At 44.9% G+C, this 26,002-nt stretch overlaps 1 protein-coding gene across 1 annotated transcript in view; it reads right to left on the bottom strand.

Moving 5' to 3' along the window:
• Positions 1–26,002, bottom strand: part of SCML4 (Scm polycomb group protein like 4) — a 105,477-nt gene that overhangs the window by 32,323 nt on the left and 47,152 nt on the right. Inside the window, exons 3-6 of the mRNA XM_041768806.1 lie at positions 24,914–25,128; positions 8,667–8,796; positions 6,304–6,504; positions 1,703–1,897 (exon numbers count right to left, since the gene is read on the bottom strand). Coding sequence (XP_041624740.1) covers positions 1,703–1,897; positions 6,304–6,504; positions 8,667–8,796; positions 24,914–25,128 — 741 coding nt within the window. The remainder of the gene's footprint in view (positions 1–1,702; positions 1,898–6,303; positions 6,505–8,666; positions 8,797–24,913; positions 25,129–26,002) is intronic.

Here is a 26,002-nt window from a genome sequence, read left to right as displayed (position 1 = left end):
AATGTTTCATTACCTGAAAGGAGCAAGAGAAGTCATAAGATTTGTCCAAAATTTCATCCGTGGACAGAATAAAGTGGTCCCATAGGATTCATTTAAAGAAGAATGGGAGACATGAATTATGGGACTTTATGATTATATCCTATGGGTCATTGCTTGTTCAACGTAACAGTGCTTCAGTGGTTTGCACAGTGAAATCAGATCATTCTGCTCTCCCCACTGCAAGATTCACTAAAAGACACATTAGCTTTAAGATATGTTCCTGAGTCAGCTAAGGCTTACAGGAGAGGCCAGAGCCATACTGTCAGGACCAGAAAGCGCACCATGCATGAGCAACCCCAACACCCTATTTAGGAAATGAAGGCTCAGAGAGAAGAAAAGATTTTCCCAAGCTTGCACATGTAGAGACATCAAATACAAACAAACAAAACAAACAAAAACAATAAAACACAAATATATATAGTATCTGCTCACATAGACCATATTTAATTAGGTAGCGTTTTTTGTAGAGGCCAAATTTCTTCCCATTTCCCAGGCCTCAGGGAGATTAATGTAAAATCGTAAACAGCCTTCTTGACAGTATCTAAAAATAAAAACCTAGGCGAAGAATCTGGGTTTTTTCTTCCCTGCTGTCCTCTTAAGCTTAAGATAGAGCCACTCTTATTATAAGCATCTTTTTGTTGAAGGCTCGAAGCCTATCTGTGACCACATACGTGTGAATGTATTCATTTTGCATTTTTTGTAGTAGTCACTCAATACCCCTAAAACTTTCCTAAGCTCATGCATTTGTCTTATCACAACACAAGATCTCACATGATGCTTAGACCAGAAGAGGCTCAGTAAATGTTTGTAGAATGACATAATGCCTAGGTTCCAGTTTCACTGGCTATGCGTTCTTTATATATCAACAATACTGCTTCCAGACAAAGAAAAAAGGCAACATTTCTGCTCATCCTCGGGAACTTGGAATCTGGGCCTAGAGTCATGTTCAACTTTTTTATTATTATTATTATATATTTTTTTCATGTTCAACTTTTTACGAATCCATTACTCAAGATCACTAAGTGGAGGTTCCTAGCCCCTTGAGCAGACAACGTTGTGGCCCCTACGTGCCCTTACCAACCTTCCCAGCAGCTTTCCTATGCTGAGCTACTCTGCAACAAAAGGCAGTCAGCCCCTGGATCACTTTCCATCCTGCGATGACAGAGAAACACTGACTCTTACTGAAAAACCTATTTGACTCATGGCCTATTGATGTGGGTGGGTGGGTCCCTGTGGCCCTCAGGTAAGACCAAAATAATCTATTCCTTAGCCCTAGTTTCTTCAGGATTCCTTTGTTCCTCACTGTTGTAGACTTTCAGTGACTCAGCAATGATGGATAAGTGTCCAAGAGTCTTAATTAGAGGAGAGTGAAGAAAATCATTCATTATATGTGATGTGGTCTCATTGTCTAAATTCTAGCACCATAGGCCTGAAAGCTCTAACATCAGCTCTCAGTAGCTGGAATAATCTCTTCCCACTACAGCCTGTATGGGGACTGTCTAGGCAGCCTTCGTCCTGGCCATTCCTGACCTTCCCCTGGGTAGGAGGTAGGCAGAGAAGCAGCCTGGGAGCCTCCAGCAGGAGAGCTCACCAGAGCTTCCAGGAGGGCAGGGACACCTGGGACCACCTGTGCGCACAGGGAAGACAGACAGACAAAGCCTACCTGACTCCATCCTGCCTTCCTTCTTCTCCTGGGCTTCCTCGGAGCCCCTGGAGCCCCTGGGGAAGGGCTGGTGGCTGAAGAGGTCATCACACAGGAGGCTTCGGCACAGCTTGGCGAGGAAGCGGAGGACATACCCGATGCTGTTCACCACAGGCAGGCTCCGCAGGTGCTGCTTCCCATCAAAGGATGCCGAGACTGGAAAGCCACAGAGACAGCAACTCACAATGGGGCACGAGGGCCATGGGTCCATGCAAGGAGGATTTTGTTAAGTTGTGCTTTGTTCTTAACTAAGGTTTATTCAGATTTCACCTGTCACTTAATGTCCTGTTTGTGTTCCAGGATCTCATCCAGGATCCCATACTGGGTTTAGTTGTCACATCTCCTTAGTCTCCTCTGGTTTGGGACTGGTTTCCAGTCTTTCCTTGTTTGGCATAACCTTGACAGTTTTGAAAAGTACCGGTCAGGTATTCTGTTAAATGTCCTTCAATATGTGGTTTTCGAATGTTTTTCTCATGATCTGACTGGGATTAAGGTTTTGGGGGAAGAATCGAAGCGCCCCTGTCATCACATCAGATCAGGGGTATGTGATGTCCACAGGACATCAATGGGATGTCAGCCTTCATCACCTGGCCAGATAGTGCTTGCTGCATTTCTCCACTGCACCCTCCCTGTTTCTTTGGAAACAGGTCACAAGGTCATGTTCACACTCAAGGGCAGTGAAGGGATTAAGCTCTACCTCCTGAGGAGGGGAGAGTCTCTATATCATTTGAATTCTTCATAAGAGAAAACTTCCGTTTTCCTTCCTTCCTTCCTTCCTTCCTTCCTTCCTTCCTTCCTTCCTTCCTTCCTTCCTTCCTTCCCTCCCTCCTTCCATCCATTATTTATTAATATCAGTGTAGATGCAATATATGTATTTTGCATTGTAGGTTATCCAATACTATACTATTTATTTTGTTGCTTAATTTGCTCCATCTTTTGTCTTTGGGACTTTTGGTGTCCTGTGTCCCTATGACATGCCCCCATTTTTTAAAGCAATTTTTGGTTACTGACACTTCAATATGCTTCAAATTCATTGTGAATTTTTCCTGCCCCTGCCCTAAATCAGCCATTTCTCCAACAGCCTTAGTTACCTGTTACTGAAGAGTGATCTTTAGAAACCAAGATTTGGACACTGGATATGCTCATTGCTACTGGAGTGTAAATAGCTTTGGGTCATTCCGGTGGAGAGAGCTAAGAATCATATGTATGTATACAATTCTATTATGATTATTTCTCTGGGGAGAGAGAGAGAGAGATGGATAGAGCGAGTTCAATCAATAGATTGATTAGGGGATCTAGATCTAGATAGACAGATATATCCAAATAAACCTGGGTTCATGCTGAGGTCTCTAGTTCTAATCCAGCATCATAGAGTTCAGGGTTCTTTCTACCCTTCTGGGGAAGAACCCTTAAAAGGAACAATAATTTCTCCACGGTGATTCTAGATGAAATTCAATTTCTATAGGGTTACTAGAATTTAGAAGAAATATGTTTCTTCCAGGATGTTCCTTTCTATAATTGTCCTCGCAGCCTCTCTCACCCCATGACGCTTGAATACCAGCTCCGCTGTTCCACAGGAGCAGACCCTAAGAGGACAATTTGCTCCCAGCCAGGTCTCCGCCATTCATTGTCAACACCTACAGGGCAGCCCTGTTTTCCATATTTTATCCCAAGGCAGGCACATGGCAGGGACTGGGGCAAGGGCAACACCAGAACTAGTTTTGATTTTAGAACTAAAATAAAAACAAGATATTTTAATTAGAAATCAAAATAATCCATTTTTGGTTTATAGTTTGACAAGAGCATTCACATCCATCGGCTCATTCAGGCTTCCTGACTCTCTGGTGAGGACAGTAGACAAAAAGTTATTACCCCATGTTACAGATGAGGAGATTGGGAAGAGGGTATAGAGTGATTTTTCCAGCTCATGTGGCCTCTAAGTGGCACTTGCCTGTCATGTTAATGCTCCAGGTGACTCTATTTGGGAGATCTGGCAAAAAGCTGTCACTAAGGGATTTATCCTAGCCACTCACACACTCTGGAGATTCCCTCTTAGTACGAGTATTGCTGTTGACCTCCAATATTTTAGAAGACTAAGTGTGATGGAAACTGAACCCACAACAGGAGAGTCTGGGTCATCAGGTCTGTCCCTTAAATCAATGTTCATACACTCCCAGAGGTGCTTGGAAGGGCCACATCCTAGAAGCAGATGTGGCATTTGTGAGACCATAAAGTCTACCCCTCTGGGATAGTGTGGCTCAGACAGAGTGAGGGATCCAGGGTACTGCACTACTGGTCCTTCGCCAAGGCCCGCTCATGGCAGTCGGGTTCCTTTAGCTCACTGTGCCAGCACCAATGTCACCATTTCCTGTGTTGTGCCATGGGAATGTTTGGAAAGCAGTGCCTTAAGGATTAGGTTCTAGGTAGAGAGTGCGAGAGTCTAGTTATTTCTCCTTGAGTCCCTCCCTGAGCCATCCTGGTGCTATCACAGTCTTGCTGAGCCTCCATAGCATGTCAGTAATGTCAAAGGCCACCTTACCACTTTGCAACCTCAAGAAGGCAGCATGAAGAGTCCCCTAGTGCTTCCGCCTTCTCCAAGACACTAAGACCGAGTGAGTGCTCAGCTCTGGACTTCCTGGGAATCCCTCAGCCAAGGGAAAGTTGGCAGGCCTCCGCCCAGGCTTGTGTTGGTGCCAGGCACTGTGGAACCTGCTCCCCAGTGCCAAGGCCCCTGAGGCCACAGAAGGGCTGAGCAGGGAAAATGTGATTGGCTCTCCCAGCTTAGGGAGAGGGGCCATAAAGAACTCAGGTAGAATTTGCTCAAGAGGGTGGGCGCACAGTACAGGGGAAGCTTTCTCTCTGCACCATGTCTCTGTGTCTTGGGCCCTGCTACTCAGCAAGGAAAAGGACAAAGCCTTCAACCTCAGAGGGCAGCCCAGGTTTGAGAACCTGGCTCTCAGACAAAAACCAGGAGAAGAATGGCCAATGGGATCCCAGAAGGCTGACAAGACTCTCCTCTTGGCCTCTTTTGGTGCAGTATTTTTTCCTCTTGTCTCTGCTTCTGCTAAAGTTTCTTAAAAGTCATCCTGGGTCAAACACATGCACCTAGACCTTGCCAAGTTCTATTTTAATCAGTTACCAGCAAGTCAGACCCAGCTTCCTGCTCAGAAGGAACTCCAGAAGGTAGGCAGAACCAACCAGGCTGGGGAAGCTGTGTTGGACAACTTCCCCAACCCCAAGCCCTGAGGATCTAGAGTTAAATAAAATGCCCAGTGACATTAGAGGCCCCTCTCCCCCGACCCCCTCTTAGACAGCTGGCAGGGTCATCTGCAGCTCCCCATTGCTAGGGAATCTTCTCCCTATCTCCTGGTGGTATGGAGGCCATGCCCTTGACATTGGGCCAAAGAAGATATCAGAAGATATCAGACTGTCCCCTTGGAATCAAGACACCTTGCAAAGACCTGGTGCTCTAGGGCTTAAGGGCAGGTGGTGACAATTGTGTAAAGAGCCACAGGCAGGGCAGAAAGAGCTCTGCAGGCAAGCATTGGGAGGGGGCAGAGCTCTCAACCTGCCTCTCACCTGGGGTGACACTGCCACTACCACTGGAAGCTGCTGAGGTAGGGCTGAAACTGGAAGATGGTTAACAATGGGAGAAGGGACTGACCCTGAAGCATCTTTTAAAAAAGACAACAACCCACCTCTTGAGAGGTGCTTGGGACCAAGAGCTTCCCCACTGCCCTGCATGGTGATGATATGTACCATGAAGAAAGAGTGAGGCAGAGTAAGGGACAATAGATAGTGACAAGGACTGATATCTTAGACAGGGCGGTCAGAAAAAGGCTCCTGGATAAGGCACCATTTGAGTAGAAACCCGAAGGAAAAAAAAAAAAAAAAAAAAAAAAAAGAAACCCGAAGGAAATCCAGAAGCAAGTTACACATAGATAGCTGGGGACAGAACACTGCAGAAACAACAGCAGGTGCAAAGACCCCAGAGATGGGATGGTTGAAGATAACGGGGGGAAGAGGAAGGCCACCATAGCTGCAGAAGAGTGAGGATTCAGGAGAAGTGACCTCGCGATCAGAGGTAGGCGGGCCCAGGTCACATAAGGCCCCTGGGTCCTCACAAGGAAGTGAGTTTTTCTTGGAGTAACATGAGAACCACTGAAGGTGTAGGGCAGGGGAGGAGCATGATCTGACTTTGAGTTTTAAAGAACCAGAGAGAGCTAAGAATCATATGTGGTTTTCGAATGGCTGCTGTGAGGTGAAATGTGGCTGGATTCTGGATATATTTTGAAGTTAGAGCAATAGGATTTCTTGATGAGCTGGAAGTGAGGGATAGTGAAACAAGATTCAGATGTTCAATCTTCTTGTCCAGGTCTAGAAGGATCTTCCCCTTGAGCCCAGAGAAAGGACCTCAGCACACAGACTCATTCAAGGCTCCTGGAGCCCAGCAGATGGAAGACAGACCCTGGCCACACTGTCCCTTAAGCCTGACTATGGCTTCTTTCCTCTTTGGAGAGATACCCACGGCCCTCCTCATACAACCTGCCCCAGGGCCTTACCTGACACCATCTCACCACCATAACCCTGTTTGACCAGGGAGAAGACCAACTTCTGCTGGTGGGCACAGTCGATGCATGCTTGCACGGCCTGCTGCAAGACCGCCGAGGGCCTCTCGGGCCCAAAGTGCTCGGGGAGCTGCTGCACCTTCCTCCTCTCCAGGTACGGCCCTGCATTGGCCTGCTTGTTGATGTAGAGACAGACTGTGGAAACAGAGACCCACAAAGCCCTTAGCATCGGTTGCATCATGCCAGGGGGCTGTTCCTGTGTGCATGGGGGATGCCTCAGCCGTGCCCCCCTGGCCCTCACCTTGGGGAAGCTGAAAAAGACAAAAGTGATAGTGATTCTTCCCAACTTGAGAAATAAGAGAGGCCAGAGAGCCAATCACTCCGGACTTCTGGGCCTGCTCTCAAGAGAACCTCTTAGTTGGGAACAAATAGACAGGTGGGTCCCCTCTTATGTACTCAAGTCAGAATTGCAGACAATTATGGAGGCCCACGTGGACCATGTGTATAAATGTATTTCCATACCGGGCATGTACCCATACAAAATCTTCCTTCATCCTCCAAAGAATCTGTGAAGTTACACGTAATGTTTGCCAATTTTTTTAGTTAACTTTCAATGAATGAAAAAATTAAGACGATGCTGATTATTCCAAAGACTATATATTCAATGAAATTCTAAAGAGAGTGCTATTTATAATCCCAGAGATGTATTACTCAGCTGCCCATTTAGGTGAGCCCGACCAATGGTCCCCACACTTTAAAGTCATAAACCCCATCAGTATATTTGAGCACATGCCCCAAAATGTGTTTATTTATTTATAGGTTATATACATTCTTGACTGTTTTAATATATTTGCATGCATTTTAAAACATAATCAAGACATAGAGAATTTTAAAGAATGAGATAGAAGTAAAAATTAGTGATAGGTGTCAATATTTTCTTCCCTATAGCAACGACGCCTCTTTTGTCTCCCCCTCACCCCTAGCCCAGGGTATGAGGATCTTACCTTGGGGGCCACTAGGGCAAAACAATGTCCAAAAAGAACTTAAAGAAGAGAACAACAGGATTTGGAAAGGATTAAATGGCAACAACAAAGGGGAAGAAAGTTTTTATTCAGCACTTACTCTATTCCAGGCTCTTTGTATGTTTCATCTTGTGTGATTCTCAAGACAAGCCTGGGAGTGGGGTACGATTACTTCCTCCACTAATGAAGAAACTAATGAAGAACTGAGGCTTAATGGTCAGATGGCTGCTTTAAAGTCTAAAGTTTCATTAGTGGTGCAACAGGGATTTGGACTCAAGTCTTTGTGATGTCAAAATCTGCACTCTTTCCCCTCCACCAGGCTGCCTTCTCTTTACTCATCCAAGATAATTATGGAAATCTAATCAATAAGGGACCTTTATGCCAGGCACTGTGCTAGGTAGGCAGATTCACAGGGTCCTTGGCTTCACGGAGCTGGGGGGCCAATTGGGAAGGCAGAGCTACTGGGAGCACTACAGGAAGCCATGCAGGACTGTCACTTCAAGACACCCTGAGGAGGTGCTAGGAGGGCCCATCCTGGGGACCCTGGCAGGAAAGTCAGTGAAGGCCTTCTGGAGCAAGGAATGCCTGAATTGAGATACACGGGAGGAGATGGGCGACCAGAGAGAAGATTGTTCCAGAGAGAGGGAAGGCAATATGTTGAAGCCCTAAGGGGAGGGGTTGGCTCTAGGGACTGAGAGAAGAGCCGTGAACTGCAGGGCTCTGTTGGCCACATAAACAAGTTTGGTTTCTTCCAAAGAGCAATGGGAGGGAAACTGATGGGGTTCACGTGAGTTAGGGGGTATGGGTGGCTTGTGATGAGGGGGAGAGTGTGTGTGAGAGAGAGAGATGTCATCCTACTGCAGGTACTCTTATAATAGAAATGTTTGCTGGCAGACATGAGAAAGACCAGACTGAACTCTATTCTGACTGGATTGGAGACAGCAGGTGGGATTAAGGGAAGTTAGGGTCCTTAGGAGACCTGGAAGCACAAACACAGGGATGGAAGTTCTCTAAGGTAAGCAGGCTCACTCTTGGTGCGAAGTAAACTTGGCTCTGTGAAGAGCCACCAAACTGGACCACCAAACCCCCCTTTCTAGTCCCATCTTAAGAAAACCAGCTGAACCTAAGATGCATTGAAAACCAAGTTTCAAGTAATCCTATCTATGAGACACTTAAGCTAATGTTCTCAGAGAATTCGGTTGTCCTCCCTGCTGTCCAGCTAACACACTAAGTCCTTCATCGGAGCTATCTCAGTGGCAGCTCTCCAGTTCACAGAGTAACTGCTAGATGGCCTGCTGGCCATCACAGCCTTTAGAGGTCATTCAGCTGACCTACCTGTGAGAGCCTGTGGGGCCGCCAAGCTGGGTATGGTGGCTGCATCCTGAGGGATGGAACTGAGGTCGGGCTCCGGTGTGCTTCGTGGAGGCGAGAGGGCTAAAGGAGTCATAAGAACCCGAGACTTGAGCTGCAAGACAGAGCCCATTTGGTCAAGGAAAATCTGGAAATGCTCTCCACACTTGCCCCTAGTTTTTCCTGGACATCAGTTAACCATTGCTACTCTATCATTTTTCTACACCTTTCTATTGTGCAAGTAAGGGGCTGAACTTCAGATTCAAGCTCATGATCAAAATTCATGAGTGTTTGGGGTCACACTCAGAGATCAGCTCTACACTCCACCCTTATGGTGGAGCCACCCAGGAAATGACTATCAGCCAATGAGTGTGGGAACAGAAGAGGTATGAATAGTTGAGGCCTATGAGCCCTCTGAATGCAGGATGCAGGGCAGTTCCCAGGCTGCAAATCCCTAGAATCCTGTGGACAGGGCTTTCCCAACAGCAACCAGAGACTGATTCTGAAGCTCTCCTCAGTCTCCGCTCAGCTTTCTGCTCACATAGATCACTACATCCTGCTGGGGAAAAAAGAACAGAAACCATTTCTCCAAGAGGTTGACATACTGCTCAGTGTTTATTTCCAACAGCAGAAACTGTCAAGGACAGCCTGAGTGTGGTCCTGGGTGTATTCTCTGGTGGTGAGAAGCAGCCGCCTTAAAGGACTCACTGGAAATCACAAAGGAGGAGCTGAGATTTGCTGTTATGGAATAAGATGGAGATGACTGGTTGGTTGATTATGTCAATGCCAACAAGTCACTCTCCGTACCAAGGTTTGACAGAAAATCGTCTAATCCTTGTTCACCATCAAAAAAATAATGAATAATTCAGTCACTTCTCCTCTTCACCACTGACCTGTCTGTTTTCTACTCCAGACCAGTTAAATCAGTCTCTGGGAGTGGGACCAAGGCATCAGGAGTTTTAAAAAGTACTCAGATGATTCTAATACACAGTTAAGATTATGGGCCACTGCTCCAGTGCTTTTCAACTTTAAGATGCAATCAGTTACCTAGGGGGTCCTATGAAAATGTAGATTCTAATTCAGAAAGTCTGGGGTGGGACCTGGGATTCAGCATTTCTAACAAACTTCTAGGCACTGCTGATGCTGTAGTCTGTGGACCACACTTTGCGTAGCAAGGGTCTGCATTCTGTTGTTAATCATAGGCAGACCTCACCCATATCCTAACTTGCTTCCTGGATTTTTAAGATAGAATAATAATAACAGTCATGAAAAAAAGCAGTATTCTTACTGCTAATTATGCACTCATTCCACATTTATTCATGTCTTCACTCAACAAATATGTATTGAGTGGCTATTGCAAACCAGATACTCTTCTAGTTACCAGGGATACAACAGGAGAACAAATCAGACAAAAGTCTTTGCCCTCATGGAATTGAAGGTAAAATTGCTATTGGGGGTAATAGACAATAAGTAGAATAAATAAGTATGTGATATAGTATGTTAGAAGGTGATAATAGCTGGAGGTAAAAATAGAGAAGGGAGATGGAAGTTCAATTGAGGAGTTGTACTTTAGATTGAAATTTTTAAATGGAACAGTTAGGGCACTCTTGGGTGACACTGCACAAAGATTTCAGGGAGATGAGGGAGCAAGTCATACCAGTGCCTGTGGGAAAAATATTCCAGTGAGTGAGACTATCAAGTGCAAACATCCTGAGACAGACGCATGCCTAGACAGTTTATGCCTCTGTAGGGAAGCAAAAGTGATACTGGAGAGGTAACACAACCACAGGGCTTTGCAGGGCACTGTAAGTTCTTTGGCTTTTACTCTGAGTTCTTTAAAGCAGAGAAGCTACAGGATCTGACATTTTAACATTGATTGAACAGGCAAAAATGGGAAGACCAGTAATCTAGAGTAGATGAGAGATGATGGTAGGTTGGATTTTCATGACTGATAGCAGTGGAGGTGATGAGAGGTAGACAGATGGGCCTCCTTGAATAGATTTCCAAGGTAGAACAGCAGGACTTATTGACACACTGGTTGTGATGTGTGTGTGTGTGAAAGAAGTCAAGGATGGCTCTGAGGTTTGAGCCAGGAAAGCTGCAAGTGGAGTAAAGGGTTTTTTGGACAGAGGAGGGAGGAGTTGACTAGGGAAGACCAGAGGCTATTTTTGGACATGTCAAAGTAGCAATGCCTACATCCAAATAGAGATGTTAAATAGGCAGGTGCATGCATGTCCTGGAGTACGGCCTTCTGAGGGAAAATCTAAAGGGAGACTTAATTTGAGAATCATCAATATAGAGCTGATATTTAAGGGCCATGATAATGGGTAAGATAATCAGAGAATAATAGAAGGAGTGTAGATGGAGAAGAGAAAAATCCAAGCACTGAGTCCTGCAAGACTCCAACATGAAGAGTCTTGGAGAGACAAGGAGGAACCAGAAAAAGAAACCAGGAAAGACATCCAGTGGGGTAGAAAGAAATCTGGGAGAGTATGGCCTTGTGGGAGCCAACTGAGAGAAAGTGTTTCACAAAGGAGAGTCAGCCATGTCAAGAGCTCTGATCACACACAAAAAAAAAAAAAAAAAAAAAGAGCTCTGATCACAAGGAAGACTAGATGTGTCCATTAGATGTAGCAACTTCTCAGCAAGAGAGGTGGTAGTGCAGTGGATGGGATGAGAACCCGATTGAAATTATCTCAAAAGTAATGGGAAGAGAAGCATTGGGATCAACTCTTTCAAGAAGGCTTGTCTGGAGGGGGAGCCAAAAATTAGAGCAAGAAGGAAACGTTGGATCAAATAATGTTTGCCCCACGATGCGGTATCACCTCATACCCATTAGGATAGCTACTATCAAAACACAGATAAAAATAAAGTGTTGGCAAGGATGTGGAGAAATCAGAACACTTGTGCACTGTTGGTGGGAATATAAAATGGTGCAATATAGCAGTTCCTCGAGAAATTTAAACTAGAATTGCCCAGGAATTCCATTTCTTGGTCTATACCTAAAAGAATTGAAAGCAGGCTCTCCAAGAGGTGTTTGTACACTCAAGTGCATAGCAGCACTAGTCACAATAGACCATAAGGAAGCAACTGCAATAGATAGATAAAGGGGGTGTCTACACTCCAGGGAATACTATTCAGCCTTAAAAAGGAAGGGAATTCTGACACATGCTACATCATGGGTAAGACTTGAAGATATTTGCTAAGTGAAATAAGCCAGTCACAAAAAGTACATGATTCTACTAATTTAAGGTACCTAGAATAGTCAAATCCATTGAAACAGAAAGTAGAATAGTGTTTTCCAGGGGCTGGATGGGAGGAAGGAATGGGGAGTTATTTAATGGGGATAGAGTTTTGGTTTTACAAGGTGAAGTTCTGGAGACTGAAAGCACAACAATGTGAATACACTTAACACGACTGAACTGTGCTCTTAGAAATGGTTATGATGGTACATTTTATGTCATATGTCTTTTACCACAATTAAAACATTTAAAAAAGATCCTTAAAGATTTTTTTTGAGATGGGAAAGATGTGTTTTAATGCTGATGGAAATAATCCAATGGAGAGGGGGGAAGAAAGAATGATACAGGGGAGTGCTTGGAGAGCTGCGGGCATCAGGACTTTGAGTAGGTGAGAGGGGATGAGAGTTTGTGAATGGAGGCGGTGGGTGGGAGGGATGTGTCAAGTCCGTGGAGAGAAACATGGACCTTTCATCTATTTTTATTGCAAAGTAGAGTATAATGGCCCAGATCCGAGCAGGGGGTAGGGAGGGTGGGTGGGGGGTGGATGTGGAGATGGGAACTTACAAAGGTCTCTTCTGTTGGCTTCTAGTTTCTCAGTGATGCCAGGAGCTTGAGTGTGAGGATGGAGGAGGGCGTTTTAATGAACTAGGAGGGAGGAGGAGTGGGGGAATAGGGTGTGGCTGCTGAGCAGCACTGAGGGTGCAGTGGGATGTGTGGAAATGAATTTAAATTCATTGAATGAGTTTAAAATGAGATCAGTCAAAAGTGAGCATACTAGCTGCACAGGGCTGTATGGGCACAGAATCTGGGGCTCTTGCAAGGGACCCTACATTAGTCGGGAGCTATAGTCAACAACAGATTTCATCTTATCCTGTGTTTACCATTTGAAAAATTAAAGGGCTCACCACGTGGCCATCCTCTGTTAAATACTATAAAAATAATCCAAAAGAAACCTCACTGCTGGGAAGGAGTAGACCAGAAACCTGCTGTGACTCAGTCACCATGGCTTTGGCACGCTTCCCTCACCCACCAAGGGTGACAAGGGCTATCATTACCCTGCCTGTTCTCGCACGTCCTGCACCAAGGGTCCCTCTGATGGTCCTTCTAGGAATGATATGCTGCCCTGCATGGCTTGTGGTAGAAAGGCTGGTGGGGGCAGTCCCCAAGGACCGTGGACAGCGGGCTCTAGAAAGACCTTGGCTAAATCCTCCTTCACAGGGTTAAAGCCCTCCCACCAATGCACAGATAATAATGTTGGTGGCGAAAAAGCAAGATTTGGCAAGTTGTCATTCCACCCCCGCTCCCCGCCCCCATGGTCTTTAAGTAAATCACACAAAGATCCTCATGATCCTTCCCTGGAAGGATGGTGATGTGACAATGGTGATGATGGTGAGGAGAGTGCTGGCAGCTAAGACAGATGACCAGATACCGCTTACCGCTCATATAAGCATTGTCACAACCCTAACATCTAATGCTTGCTCACTATTTTCATATTTACTAGAAAAGGATCTGTTCATTGAACCCACCTCCAGTGAAGTAACACAGTTATAGTTGGCTGTTACCTCTGCCCCTCATTTCTGCCCAGATAAAGCAACTGAAGAAATTAGAATAAGTCAGCTGGTTGCAGGGCAAACTGTCTGCATTCATCTAGCTCCTAAAGCAACCATCAGGACTTTTGAACAAAGAAGACATCTCATGCAACTCTGGGTGGTATGTGACTTTGTAAAAATTGTTCTCGGTAAGAGAATAAATCATCAGTAGGAATACTTTTGACCCAGCATTCTGAAATTTCTATCTCATTGCCTAATACAAAGGAAAAATCCTGGCTTAGGAAAGGGAGTCACATATGATTTAAGAAGGGCCTAAAGTAGAAATGAGCCCATTGTCTAGGAATGTCCCTTGGTGTGATGTGGGTCCCTCTCTGTCAGTGCCTCTTCTGTGTGTGGAATGAGGGGCTCTCTGTATGCCCCAACATATCCAAGCTATTATCCAGCAAGGCGTTTGTCTTTGCAATTGCTGTTTTTTTTATTGTTTTTTGTTTGTTTGTTTTTTAAATGGACAAAATAAAACAGAATGCTCCTATCTTGGTTTCTTTTTTTTTTTTTTTTAAGATTTTATTTATTCACTCATGAGAGACAGAGAAAGAGAGAGGAAGAGACACAGACAGAGGGAGAAGCAGACTCCCTGGAAGAAGCCCGAGGCGGGACTTGATTCCAGATCCCATGATCATACCCTGAGCCAAAGGCAGACATATAACCGTGGAGCCACCCCGGCGTCTCCCTATCTTGATTTCTAATACCATGCTTCAGTAAAAGGTACAAGGGCTTCCTGGAGAAATAGTTGATTTTAGGGGATCCTATGACAAGGGCAGGAAATCTACAAGATGAGCCTAGGGCATCTTGTCCCAGAAAGTAAGAAAGTACTAAACACACACACACACACACACACACACACACACACACACACAATGATGACGGTAGGTCATAGGAACACAGGAGTCAACTGAAAGAGCTTCCCGTGTCCGAATCTGGAGAATATGAGCAACAAATAATGAGTAATGGGTTATGATTCCAAGTATATAATAAATATATCCATGACCCCATACTGATTTAACTGAATGAATGACTGACTGACTAAATACCTGGAGGAGACTAGACCTCTTATGCATAAATATTCCAAACAGTTTATTGTGGAGCATAATTTCCCACTCCTTAAGTGTGGGCTGCACATGGTGACTTCCTTCCAAAAAGGACAGTATGGAAATGGGGGAAAAGTAATTTTACAGTGGAGAAACCTGTCAAACGCTACCTCAAGCAGGCGCTCAAGGTCACCATCCACAGTGATAAGTCATGTTGATAGCAGGCACCCTTGATGTGGCATGATGGGAATAGCCCCTTTCCTTGGGAATCTCCTTCCCCCCAAACCCATAACCCCAGTCTAATCATTAGAAAAACATCGGACAAACTCAAGTTATACAAATTTTACAAAACGCTTGACCCATACTCCGCAAAACTGCCAATGTCATCAAAAACAAAGGAAGTCTGAGAAACTTTCACAGCCCAGAGAGCCTAAAGAGACGAGATGACTAAATGTTAATGTGATATCATGGCTAGATCCTGGAACAGAATAGGGAAAAACTGATGAATCTGAATAAAATAGGGATATGTTTTAACAATGATGTATTATTTATTACTGGTTCACTAGTTGAGACAAATGTATTGCAGTAACATTAAATGTTAACAATAGAGGAAACTAGGTATGGGGCAGATAAGAATTCTCTGTTTTACCTTTGCAACTCTCCTGTAAATCTAGAACTATTCTAAAATATAGTTTATTTGTAAAGTATCGAAAACAGGATCTGGCAATAAACTGGGTAAAATGGAAAGGAAGAAGGAAGGAGAAGCCTCTTTCTTGGAAGCATAAGGCTAGAGGGAGATTAGGTGCCCAGGACGCCGTGCTCTGACATATGTTGGAGCTAAGCCTTGGCCTTCAAAGCCAACAGCCCTATACAGATGCTGGCAAAGTTGGCACCTTCAACCCGAAATTCAAAACCTCAATCAAAAGGGTGTGATGACTCCTCATCCAGGGCGTGGTTGCCAGCAGCTGCCCGAGGGGCTGTGCTTCGCTGGGGTAGAGTATCGTGGTGGGTGACGCAGAAGAGTGAAGAGTCGGCCCCTGCCAGCTGGCGTCTCCACCAAAGGGGGTTGGGGAATGTGGGAGCAGCTCATCTTTCTTTTCCATTTACAGATCCAAAATAAGGGGCCGGAGAGTTTCTTGCTCCAGCTGTCTTTGGGGGAAGACCTTCTCTAAGATATTTGCTAGAGAATCACTGGAAAGAGTTGGGGAAGGGGAGGGTTTGTTTGCAAACTGAGGTGTGTGGCCAGGGGACACTAATGGAGAAGGGGTTAGTTGATGCAAAAATTGAAGGGTTTTTCTAGAAATATGCAATTGTGCCACAGAGAATGTGTTTGGGGGAGTAGGATGTGCAGAGACTGCCCGTACATCGGCAGAGATGGACCAACAAAGCAAAATTTAAAAATAAGTCAGGAGTGACAGTGGGCACATTCACTGGGACACTGGCTTTTGGATCTGGGCTCAAAGTCCAGCTCAGCCATTCACCAGGAGGGGCTCTTATTACTTAGGGTTTTGGAGCCTGCCTGTCCTTACCTGTGTGAGGATAATAATATCTCCTCACAGGGATGTGGCAGGATGTGAGTGTAAACATTTAGCATAGGGCTATAGCACAGAGTGAGGACTCAATAAATGTTCATCATCACTACTGCTGATAGTACTGGGGGAGGACATGACCAGAAGGAGAGGACCCACATTTCCTCCCCTGGGAAATGGACACTGAGAACCGGTATGCTAAAGAGACGAGATGACTAAATGTTAATGTGATATCATGGCTAGATCCTTTCAGTCATCAATTACACATCACTCACGCCCTGCAGGGCAGTGGCTAGAACATGAGGCATAGAGGCAGGACTGGGGTTGGAATCCTGGGTCTGCCACCAACTCACATGGGACTCTGAGCAACTCATTCAGTGCTTCTGGGCTTCATCTTCCAAAGCCATTAGATTGGGTAGATTGTTGGTTTCTAAATTCTCTTCCAATCCAGGATGTGTATATACCCTGCATTAGACTACTTTCCAGAAACATTAAAGCACTTGAGACCAAAAAAAACAATGTTAGTGCCATATTTTGAATGTTGATTAGAAGAAATGTGGCATCCTAAATTTCTTTGGAATTCTGTTTCTGGAAATACAGAAAACCAGGTTCTTTGGATCTATCGAAAACAATCATAAATAATGGATAAAGTGTAAGATTAATAAAAGTATAGAGGAACTGACAATATATAAAGAATTATCAGGCCAGGAGCACCTGGGTGGCTCAGTCAGTTAAGTGTCCAACTCTCGATTTTAGCTCAGGTCCTGGAATCAGGCCCTGCATCAGGCTCCACGCTCAGAAGGACAAGGCTGCTTGTCCTTCTCCCTCTGCTCCTCTCCCACTCTCTCTCTCTAATAAATAAATAAAATCTTTTTAAAAATTATCAGGCCAAAATATAAGTGAAATGTAGGCCTTGGGAATTGCTACTGAGCTCAGGGCTCATCCAAAGGGCTATAACCTCAGGGAAGGGCGAGACAGTTGTAAATTTGTCCCAGTCAACCGACCCTCGACCCTCGCTCACACCTGACAATGAGGAAAGTTGCCTTAATGTTGGGGTAGAGGAGCATGCAGATCTCTGAAAAGATACTTCCATAAGCCAAATAGTCATACAATATAAAACAGAGTGCTTAAATTTCAATGAGTAGGAAAAAAAAAATACTAAAAGAAAAAAACAGAAAAAAAATCCAAAAGAAGCCAGGAAAGATGGGTAAAAGGAACAAAGGATGAATGGACAAATTGCATACACAAAATAAGACATGCGCAAACCCAAATTTATCAGTAATCTCTTTAAACATAAATGGACCTAGTTAAAAGACAAAGATTATCATGTTACTGGATATTAGGAGTTGAAATGTGTCCCCCAAAATGATGTTGAAGCCCTAACCCCCTCAGGACCTGTGAATGTGACCTTATTTGGAAATAGGATCTTTGCTGATAGTCAATTTAAAATGAGGACATTGGGGTGGGCCCTCATCCAGTATGACTGTGTCCTTGTAGAGGGAGAAATGTGGACAGAGACAGACAAGTGAGGGGGAAGACAACAGGAAGACGCAGGAAGGACACCATCTATGAGACCATGATCTTGGACTTCTAGCTTCCAGAACTGTGAGACAATAAATTTGTTATTTAAGCCACTTCATTTGTTGTACTTTGTGACAGCAGCCCTAGGAACGCAATAATATACCACATTAAAAAAAAAATCGGGGATCCCTGGGTGGCTCAGTAGTTTAGCGCCTGCCTTTGGCCCAGGGCGCGATCCTGGAGTCCCGGGATCGAGTCCCACGTCGGGCTCCCGGCGTGAAGCCTGCTTCTCCCTCCTCCTGTGTCTCTGCATCTCTCTCTCTCTCTCTCTTTCTATCATAAATAAATAAATAAATCTTAAAAAAAAAAAAAGAATCATGTTCTCCCTCTCTTCCTTTCCCTGCCCACCCTTACTTGAGGATAGTTTTGTCCACGTACTTGCCATAGCTTTTCTTGGGGGCACATACCTCCTTTAGACTCTTTCTCCACACAAAACTCCCTCAGGGTTCTGGGGAGATGCTGTGAGGAGCAGGCTTAGGGAAAACTGAATACCTCACTGTGTTTAACCTCAGACTTTAGTCTAAAAACTTGCCTGTTGGAAATGCAAATCAGCTCCAACAACAAGAAGCTTGTAGCCAATGACCTAATTCCATTCCTAGGAGTCAGCCTGTTTCTGGGTCCACCCATACCTTTTCCTCCCTGCACTTGGGGGAGAGATGAAACACCTAAGGGATGGAGGGGCCACTATCCTTCAGCCTTGAGACCTGCTTTGGCAACATGCCTCTCAGTTAAATCTGAGATCCTGGCTAAGCTTTCTCTGAATTAAAACTTCCCTGGGAAAATAAAACCACCCCAATACTGTCTACTTCACAACGAAAACAGAAGGGGGTGCTTGAAGGTAGGAGGGCCAGCTCTCTAATGCCTTTCAGAGGTGCAAACAGGGTGCGGATAAGGTGAGGATGCTGGAGTTTTCTCCCACCCTCTCTGTGCTGGGTTCAGATTCTCCTCTGGACCCAGAGAGCCCCTGCAACTGGTGAAGTTCTTTCCTACTTCGTCGAGGGCAGGAAAGAATGGCTTAGTTTCCTCCTGACAGGGGGAAGCTGAGAGAGGAGACCATGAACCCAGCCCTCCAGGGTACCAGGAGAGAGAAAGAAGGGAAAACAAAAAACACCATCACTGGAGAAAGTGAAATTCAGAGAAGTGGCTCTATGTCTGAGAATTCTTTAATGGAATGCTGGGCACCCTGCCCTATGACCCCAGCAATTTTGAGTAGAGACCACACATTTCAAGGAATGCTTGTTGTGATTGGGTTTCTTACAGAAATTGGTGAGGAGGCCAAGTTCTCTGCATCAGCGGGTGTAGGGTCGGCCCTGCAGATGGGAGAGGAAACAGGGCACATCCAGTTACAGGATTGGGTGTTTAGGGGAACTCAAGGCAGTGGCAAGCTGGGCCTGGTCCACAAAGAATGACTAAACATTTTCAGGAATATTGCACATTGTTTGTTAAACACAGTGATCGTTAAACATTAAAGTGTATACACTTACAGAGTATTAATTTAAAATATGTTAAAAACAAAGGGAATAGCTACTCAAAACTCACCACTTTCTAAGTATTTTATTGTGGCACCCCTATGGATGTACAGACGCAGGAGTGCAGTGCCCCACTTCTCTTACCAGTGCCATGTCTGGGGATGTCATCCCGGTGCCTTGAAATGGGACATGTTGGGAATATTTACACCTTGGAAATTGCTGAATGATACAAATTAGGGCTGAATTTACTATTTTGTTGACTTACAGACTTAAGAAAGTGATGGAGAAAATGTTAAACACACAAATTCACCTTAAAATATGCCTTGTCTGTGGCTGTTACACCATGAATAGCACGGAGAAAGAAAGAAAGAAAAGAGAAAAAAGCCCAACCCAAAACTGAATTCTTTTTTGTTTTCACTCTCATCCAGTTCAGTGAAGAAGTCAATCACATTCTCCACAAAGGAGCAAAATTCCAACATACAACTTCACTGCTTACATTTCTTTTACTTCTTAACATAATTGAAAATATCAAGTAGCATTCATGTTGGAGTTACACTCGGGATGCTGGTGGGGAAACATTACCCAGCATACCAGTGCCTCCCAGCCACCACTTGAGCCTCAACCTTGGCTCTTGCTCCAGCCCTGCGGTGGGGGGTAGAGGGTAACAGAAAAACCACAGGAGAGACTGTCCCTACCCCGAGTGCTTAAGCATTGCTGTGCTGGTGCAATGATTCTCCCCCACAGGGCACAGGTGGCTTGCCACCCCCACCGTCAGCAAGGGAGGACCTAGAAGAGAAGCACAGGAAGGCTTGGAGACATCTATCCTTCCCTTGCATGCAGTATCAAGCTACGGTCGGTATTCAGGAGGAGGATGACTCCAAGACAATACAAGGTCTGGATAATCAAAGAATCACTGAAGCCAATTCAACAGTTCTCATGAAAACACATTCGAGAAAGCGGCTTTAAGCGAGTGTTAGAACAAAATCCTTTCTACGTAAGTTCGAACATTCTCTTAATTGACGCTTTTGTGAATTTGACTTCCTTGTTACACAACGCCAAGAACACACACTTTCTGGTGGGGAGGTAGGTGCGGGGGAAAGGATGGCAATAAAAAAGAAGGAAATAAAACATAATGTTACATTACTTACGCTTATTAGAAAAAGCACTCTCTTTATAGCATGAATTTTCTAGTTAACAGAAGAACTTAGCAGAGGCTGCTTGTTATCCCCAAATATCCATGCTTTCTTCTTTCTTTCTTTATTAGTGGGATCCCGGAATTTTGGCTGGTCACCTGGTCACCCAGCATGGGCATTTCCTCATCTCCTTTGGTGCTAAGTGTGGCCAGGGGACTAGGTTCTGGCCAGTGAGATGCAAATGGAAGAGGTGTGTGCAGCTTTGAGGGTTGAGTCCTTAAGGGGGACAAGACATGCCTCCAATACTGCTGCCCCCCATTCCACTGGTGAGACAAGTGGAGTAGCGGGAACTGGAGGAGCCATTGTAGAGCATGAGGTCGGGACTTCGTGTTAAGGGGCGCCCGGGGGGCTCAGTCGGTTAAGTGTCCAACTCTCGATTTCAGCTCAGGTCCTGATCTCAGGGTCCTGGGATGAGCCCCACATCGTGTTGGGCCCCGAGCTCGATGGGGACTCTGCTTCTCTCTCTCTCTCTCTCTCTCTCCCTCTGCCCCTCCCCCTGGACTCTCTCTCTCCAGAATAAATTTAAGAAAAAAAAAAAAGAGTAGCAGAGCAACAACAGAAAGGGAGCCTGAGTCCCCAACACCATGGAGGCATCATATCATCCTTAGATGGGCTTCCCAGACTTTAACCTGAGAGCGAAGTTAGCTTTTATCTTCTTAAAGACACTGTTGTTTGGCCTCTGTTACAGCAGCTGGATTTGTATTCTGAATGATACAATTACCAACATTTTAGACCATGGTAACCATTTGTTTTTAATATTTTAGGGATGATATTCTTTTGAAACATGCTACACTTTTCGAAGCTCATTAAACAGCAGACGGAACATAATTTACCCTTTTTTGGAGAGAGTAAATGGGAAAGCATAATTAGTATTCTGAGCAATAAAACAAAGAGATTGCCAAGGTCTAGAGGACTGCTGGCCCATCAGTAAGTGGCCTCAGGCTGTGGGACTTGGTTCATTCATACCTAATTCCTGCAGGTTTTTCTGACTCCCCTCATTATCAGGGGTCAAATAAGAAAATACACACAAAGAAGTGCTTTGGCCCAGAGCCTCAAACAAGGAATGTTACCTATGACTGTTATTGCTATTATGATGATGATGATGATGATGATGATGATGATGATGATGATGTAGGGGGACAAACAGCTATTTTTAAAACCTAGCACTTTTTTTCTTCCTGCTTAAATCATAATCCGAATCATAAAGACACAGAAGCTGGAAATCCCACTGTTCGGTGACATTACAATCAGCTGCATCTACAGAATGGAAGCTAGAGTTTCTCCTTGATGTAGACCCTCTCTGTTTATCTCTTTCAAGAGACCTTAATGGTCTTTGTAGCCAAGAAATATAAGGAAAATCTATCTGTTGACCCTGTGTTGTCTCTGAACTAAACCAGCAGCAGATGCTTCAAACTGAGATGTAAATTCTGTTCCGTAATGAAGAAGGCTGTTTTCAAGGCAGTCAACGTATGGCTTTTCAGAGAAAATATGAGGTTAAGAGGTTTTTGCTTCCTTCAACTGGGGTGAGAAGGGGGCATAAGGCCATAAAATGATGTTTTCACAGCAGTGAGCATGCCCTGGCAATGTGGTCACAGGCCTGGGCCGAGAGTCACGGGCAGATGGGCCCTGGGAGGAGGCATCACCTATGAACTCTGGAGTGCTGACACCTGACTACCAGTTGAATTTTTCCTTTTCTGCCTGTAATTCACTCAGATTATTCTCAAGACCCAGAGAAGGGGTTAAAAATCACAGCCTGGGTTAGCTGTGCTTGGATCTTAAACGGAGAGGCTTGTGCCCATACTTGGACCAAAGAGAGTTTCCAAACGTGCCGGGACACAGAGGTGATGGACAGTGCAGTTTGGGAGAGCACCAGGCAAGGAGTGGCAAATGCCAACCAGCATAGACACGTGACACAGTCAGCACAACCAGGCGTCCTCAGAATCTCCGGAAAAAGAGCCTTCTGAAGACTCAAACACTGATTATTTTATTATGACAACATCGTTAGCATGAGTATATCATAACAGTGTTATTATCGGCATAACAATTGTTATTCATTATTTTATAATATTGATCATATTATTGCATTTTTTTCTTGCTCTGTATTATTCATAAAATACCATTTAATTACGACAAAAATTATTATTATGCTTTCCACGTCCAGCTATGTGTGCTTGCTTCTCCCCTGAAATATCTTCCCCTTCAAATCGAAGACTATTACTTTGCTATAATTGAGCTTGTGAGAAATGCACCTATGATAAAGGTGAGTAGACTCTGAAGGGGGGCTTGGAAGCATTTTACTGGGAGTAAAATACAAGGTCTTTAAGGTTAAACCAAGTAATATCTTAATTCACTCGCTCAGGATTTCTTTTTTAACAACTTCTGTCTCCCCAGCTGTATCTCAGATAGTGAAAATTGCCAAATTAGTGGCCATTTGGTAAATGATATGAAACTGTACAGTTTCCTTGCTGGCTTCTCCACAGTTAAACCCTGTTCATTAATGGTACAATGGGGCTTCTGGGTCTCAGAAAGTGTCAGAATAAAACCGGGGAGACTTGATAGGTTGCCAAATTTATTTTGCCAAGTAAGGACATTTTTTAAATTACCAAATCCTGACAACATACAACATTCAATAAAACACTTTTCTAAATTCCCCAATCACTTAAATAAAATAAACGTTAATGCCAAATAGGAGGAAGCAGATATTTCAGAATAAAGGATGGTCCTTTAGGTGGGATCATTTTAACTTTATGAAGATTCTCACATGGTTCTTATTTTTGTTGTGTCGCCATGAGGGAGTCAGCACTTCCAGCAGGCTCACACCTGGTTTGGAGGCATTCTTGAACACCAAATCCATGGCTTGGGGAGCTGTCTGGGAGCTGCTGGCCTGAGATAATTCCCACACATTTCCCCAAATATGTGGAAGGTGGACTCAAGGAAGAGCTGGGGCCTGTTGTCCCTGTGAAGCATGGGCACGAGACCTGCCTACCATGTGCAAGACCCATATTGTCAGCTAACCAGCCCCAAAGCTTTCTTCCTGCCCTGACGTGTCTCTAAGTATTAGAGGCCCTGAGAACTGCCCCTTTTAGGACACAGGAAAATTGCCAAGTTGGGCTCATTCCACGGACTGAATTTCCATTTTTCCTGGCCCCAGAAATGCTGCGTCTGTTGGTAATTTTCATTCTTGGGTCACAGCTCCCAGGAGAGTAGGAGAAAGGCCAAATAGGAGAGAGAAGTTTTCAGTGTGTTTCCTGGACTTGCTCCCTGGCTCTATCAACAGAAGGGCTGCCCTCCCTGCTCCAGCCTTCCAGATGCAATTCCCACACCTCGGCAATGGTGCAGGTAACCGAGCTGGGAAGACCTGCCCTGGGCCCACTTCGGAGACACCATCCTGAAGCTGATGTGCCCATGAGAAAAAAGGAGTCTGTCTTTGTTGGAAGAATAACCAGTGACAGAAGACTTTACTTCATGAGATGGCTGAGTAAAAGCTTCTTTTACGAAAGCCCATGACCCCCAAATAACTTGGAGTCACCTCCACACCCCCCCCCAACCTACCGTTCTGATTTTCTAGCTGTTGGAAGAACTGCAGAGAACCAAAGGGATAAAGGTTGAATTCATTACCAATTCTTCCGGAAGCTTTGTCTTTCTGCTGACCTGAAATAATCTCCATACATTTTCCTAAATATATGGGACTTAATTGCCAATTTGCATTTTGGTTTGAGTGTTCAGATCTCAAGATGGAAACATAAGCTCTTTCTTTCAAGAAAAATAAATGAAGGAAGACTTCTGAAGCTCATTTTCTAATACCCAAAAGGCTCATGGAGAACAAACTCAACAGTCTTTCTTCTCCAGTAGCCTCTTCAAAAACCTCTTGGAGGAGACGCTCTCCTCGGGTTCAGATTGCTTTATGCGATTGCAATTACATCAGAGAATTTCTTTTCCACCCCCTGCCACTCCAAACTGTTAAGTCTTCAAAGGGTCACAGGATTTTAATTCTGCCTCCAATGCCTCCTTGGAGCCAAACTTGACGTCAGCACTTTTTATAAGCAGGAAACTATGAATTAACACCCTGAATATTTGTGATGAGTCCCTTGGCCGGGGGGTGGGAGGGGGGCTGGGATTGGGTGGGGGCTCTGTTTGGGAAAACGCTCCTATGTCCTTTGACACTAGCCTGCACACACTGATGATTTAAGTGTCTCAGGAACATCAGCTGCTTCTACTAAAATAAATGACCAAGGAGTTCTGGAAGGTGGCTTTGAGTGCCGCCCTAGTCTGCACAGTGAGGGGATCCCTTGGTGTCTGAAACACTAATTTAGATGCAAAACTGAATAATGCGTGTTGAGCTGTGACCCTAAAATCTGCTGGCCTTACAGCTTTCCCCATCTGGTGCAATTTGCTGTCTCCACTTGTAAAAATGCACACGACGGGAAGGCGGGCATTGTGTGCCGGCCTGTAACAACGAGGCCCAGGCCACCAGGCTCCCAGCCCCTGGTTGCCCAGCGCCCAGCCCTTGCTCACGTCTGCCCAAGCACCCGGGGCCCAGCCCAACGTCACTGTGGAGAAAGGAGATGATGGAGCCGTACCTTGTACCCAGGCTTCCGCCCTCTTTTCTTTGGGATCTTCACTGCTGGCAAAGACCCAGCTGAAGCGGAATAAAGGTTATGGACTGCCATCTTCATGGGTGTTGAGTGAAGTGGGGGCCGGCCTCGCTTCCTCCCCGGGGTCCTCTGAGACTGCATGTCTGCTGGTGCCAGGCTTACAGAAGGAAGTGACAAATCGCTCACAGGCAGAAGAGGTGCTAAGAATGAGTCCAGACACAAAGCAAAACAAAAACAGAAGGGTTTGTTGGGTTTGCAAGGCAAACGTGTATCCAGTTTGGTGTTCTGGGCCATGCCCATCCTTTACTGGGGGGCAAGACCAAATAGGAGACAGAGCCAGGCAGCACACGGAGTTTTTACAGGGCTGTTAGGCTTCTGGTAGAACTTTCCACAGGGCTATCATGAAGTAGGGAAGATACTGGCAACGGGGAGAGAACGTGGTTTCCCAGCTCCAAACACAACCAAAGAGTGTCACCAGCAATGAGACGACTTTGTCAATGTGTGTCTCAGTTTCCCCAGTCAGTTTAACTTTGAGGTGATATAATAAGAGTATTAAATAAAGATGACCATTCTCTCAAAATCGCTCCTGTCCCTTTGGTTGGGTTATAAATGGTTAGGACCTTTATTTTTCCTGTGAAAGAAACTTAGCAATACAAATCGATTGTATTAAAGTTATGTCCCTGGGGGCGCCTGGGTGGCTCAGTCGGTTAAAGGTTGGACTCTTGATTTCAGCTCTGGTCATGTTCTCAGGGTTGTGAGATTGAGCCCCACAAGGGGCCCTGGTCCCTGGCATGGGGCCTGCTTAAGATTCTCTCTCTCCCCACCCCCAAAAAAAGATTCTCTCTCCCTCTCCGTCTGCCCCTCCCCCATCGTCAATCTCTCTCTCTCCCTCTCTAAAAAGAAGTTATGTCCTTTGATCAAAATGTGGATAGAGATTTACATACAGACATGTTTATTTTAACATGATTTAGAATGGCAAAAATATAATGGATAGAGCGCAAATAACAAGCAATAGGGGAATAGTTCACATATCTATGGAATAAAACAATCTATGGAATAAAACCTTTTAACAAG

The sequence above is a fragment of the Vulpes lagopus genome, chromosome 1 (genome assembly GCF_018345385.1).
Source record: "Vulpes lagopus strain Blue_001 chromosome 1, ASM1834538v1, whole genome shotgun sequence".
NCBI lineage: Eukaryota > Metazoa > Chordata > Mammalia > Carnivora > Canidae > Vulpes > Vulpes lagopus.
Note: the sequence above shows the minus strand (reverse complement) of the source record. Positions and strands in the feature narration are given on the sequence as shown.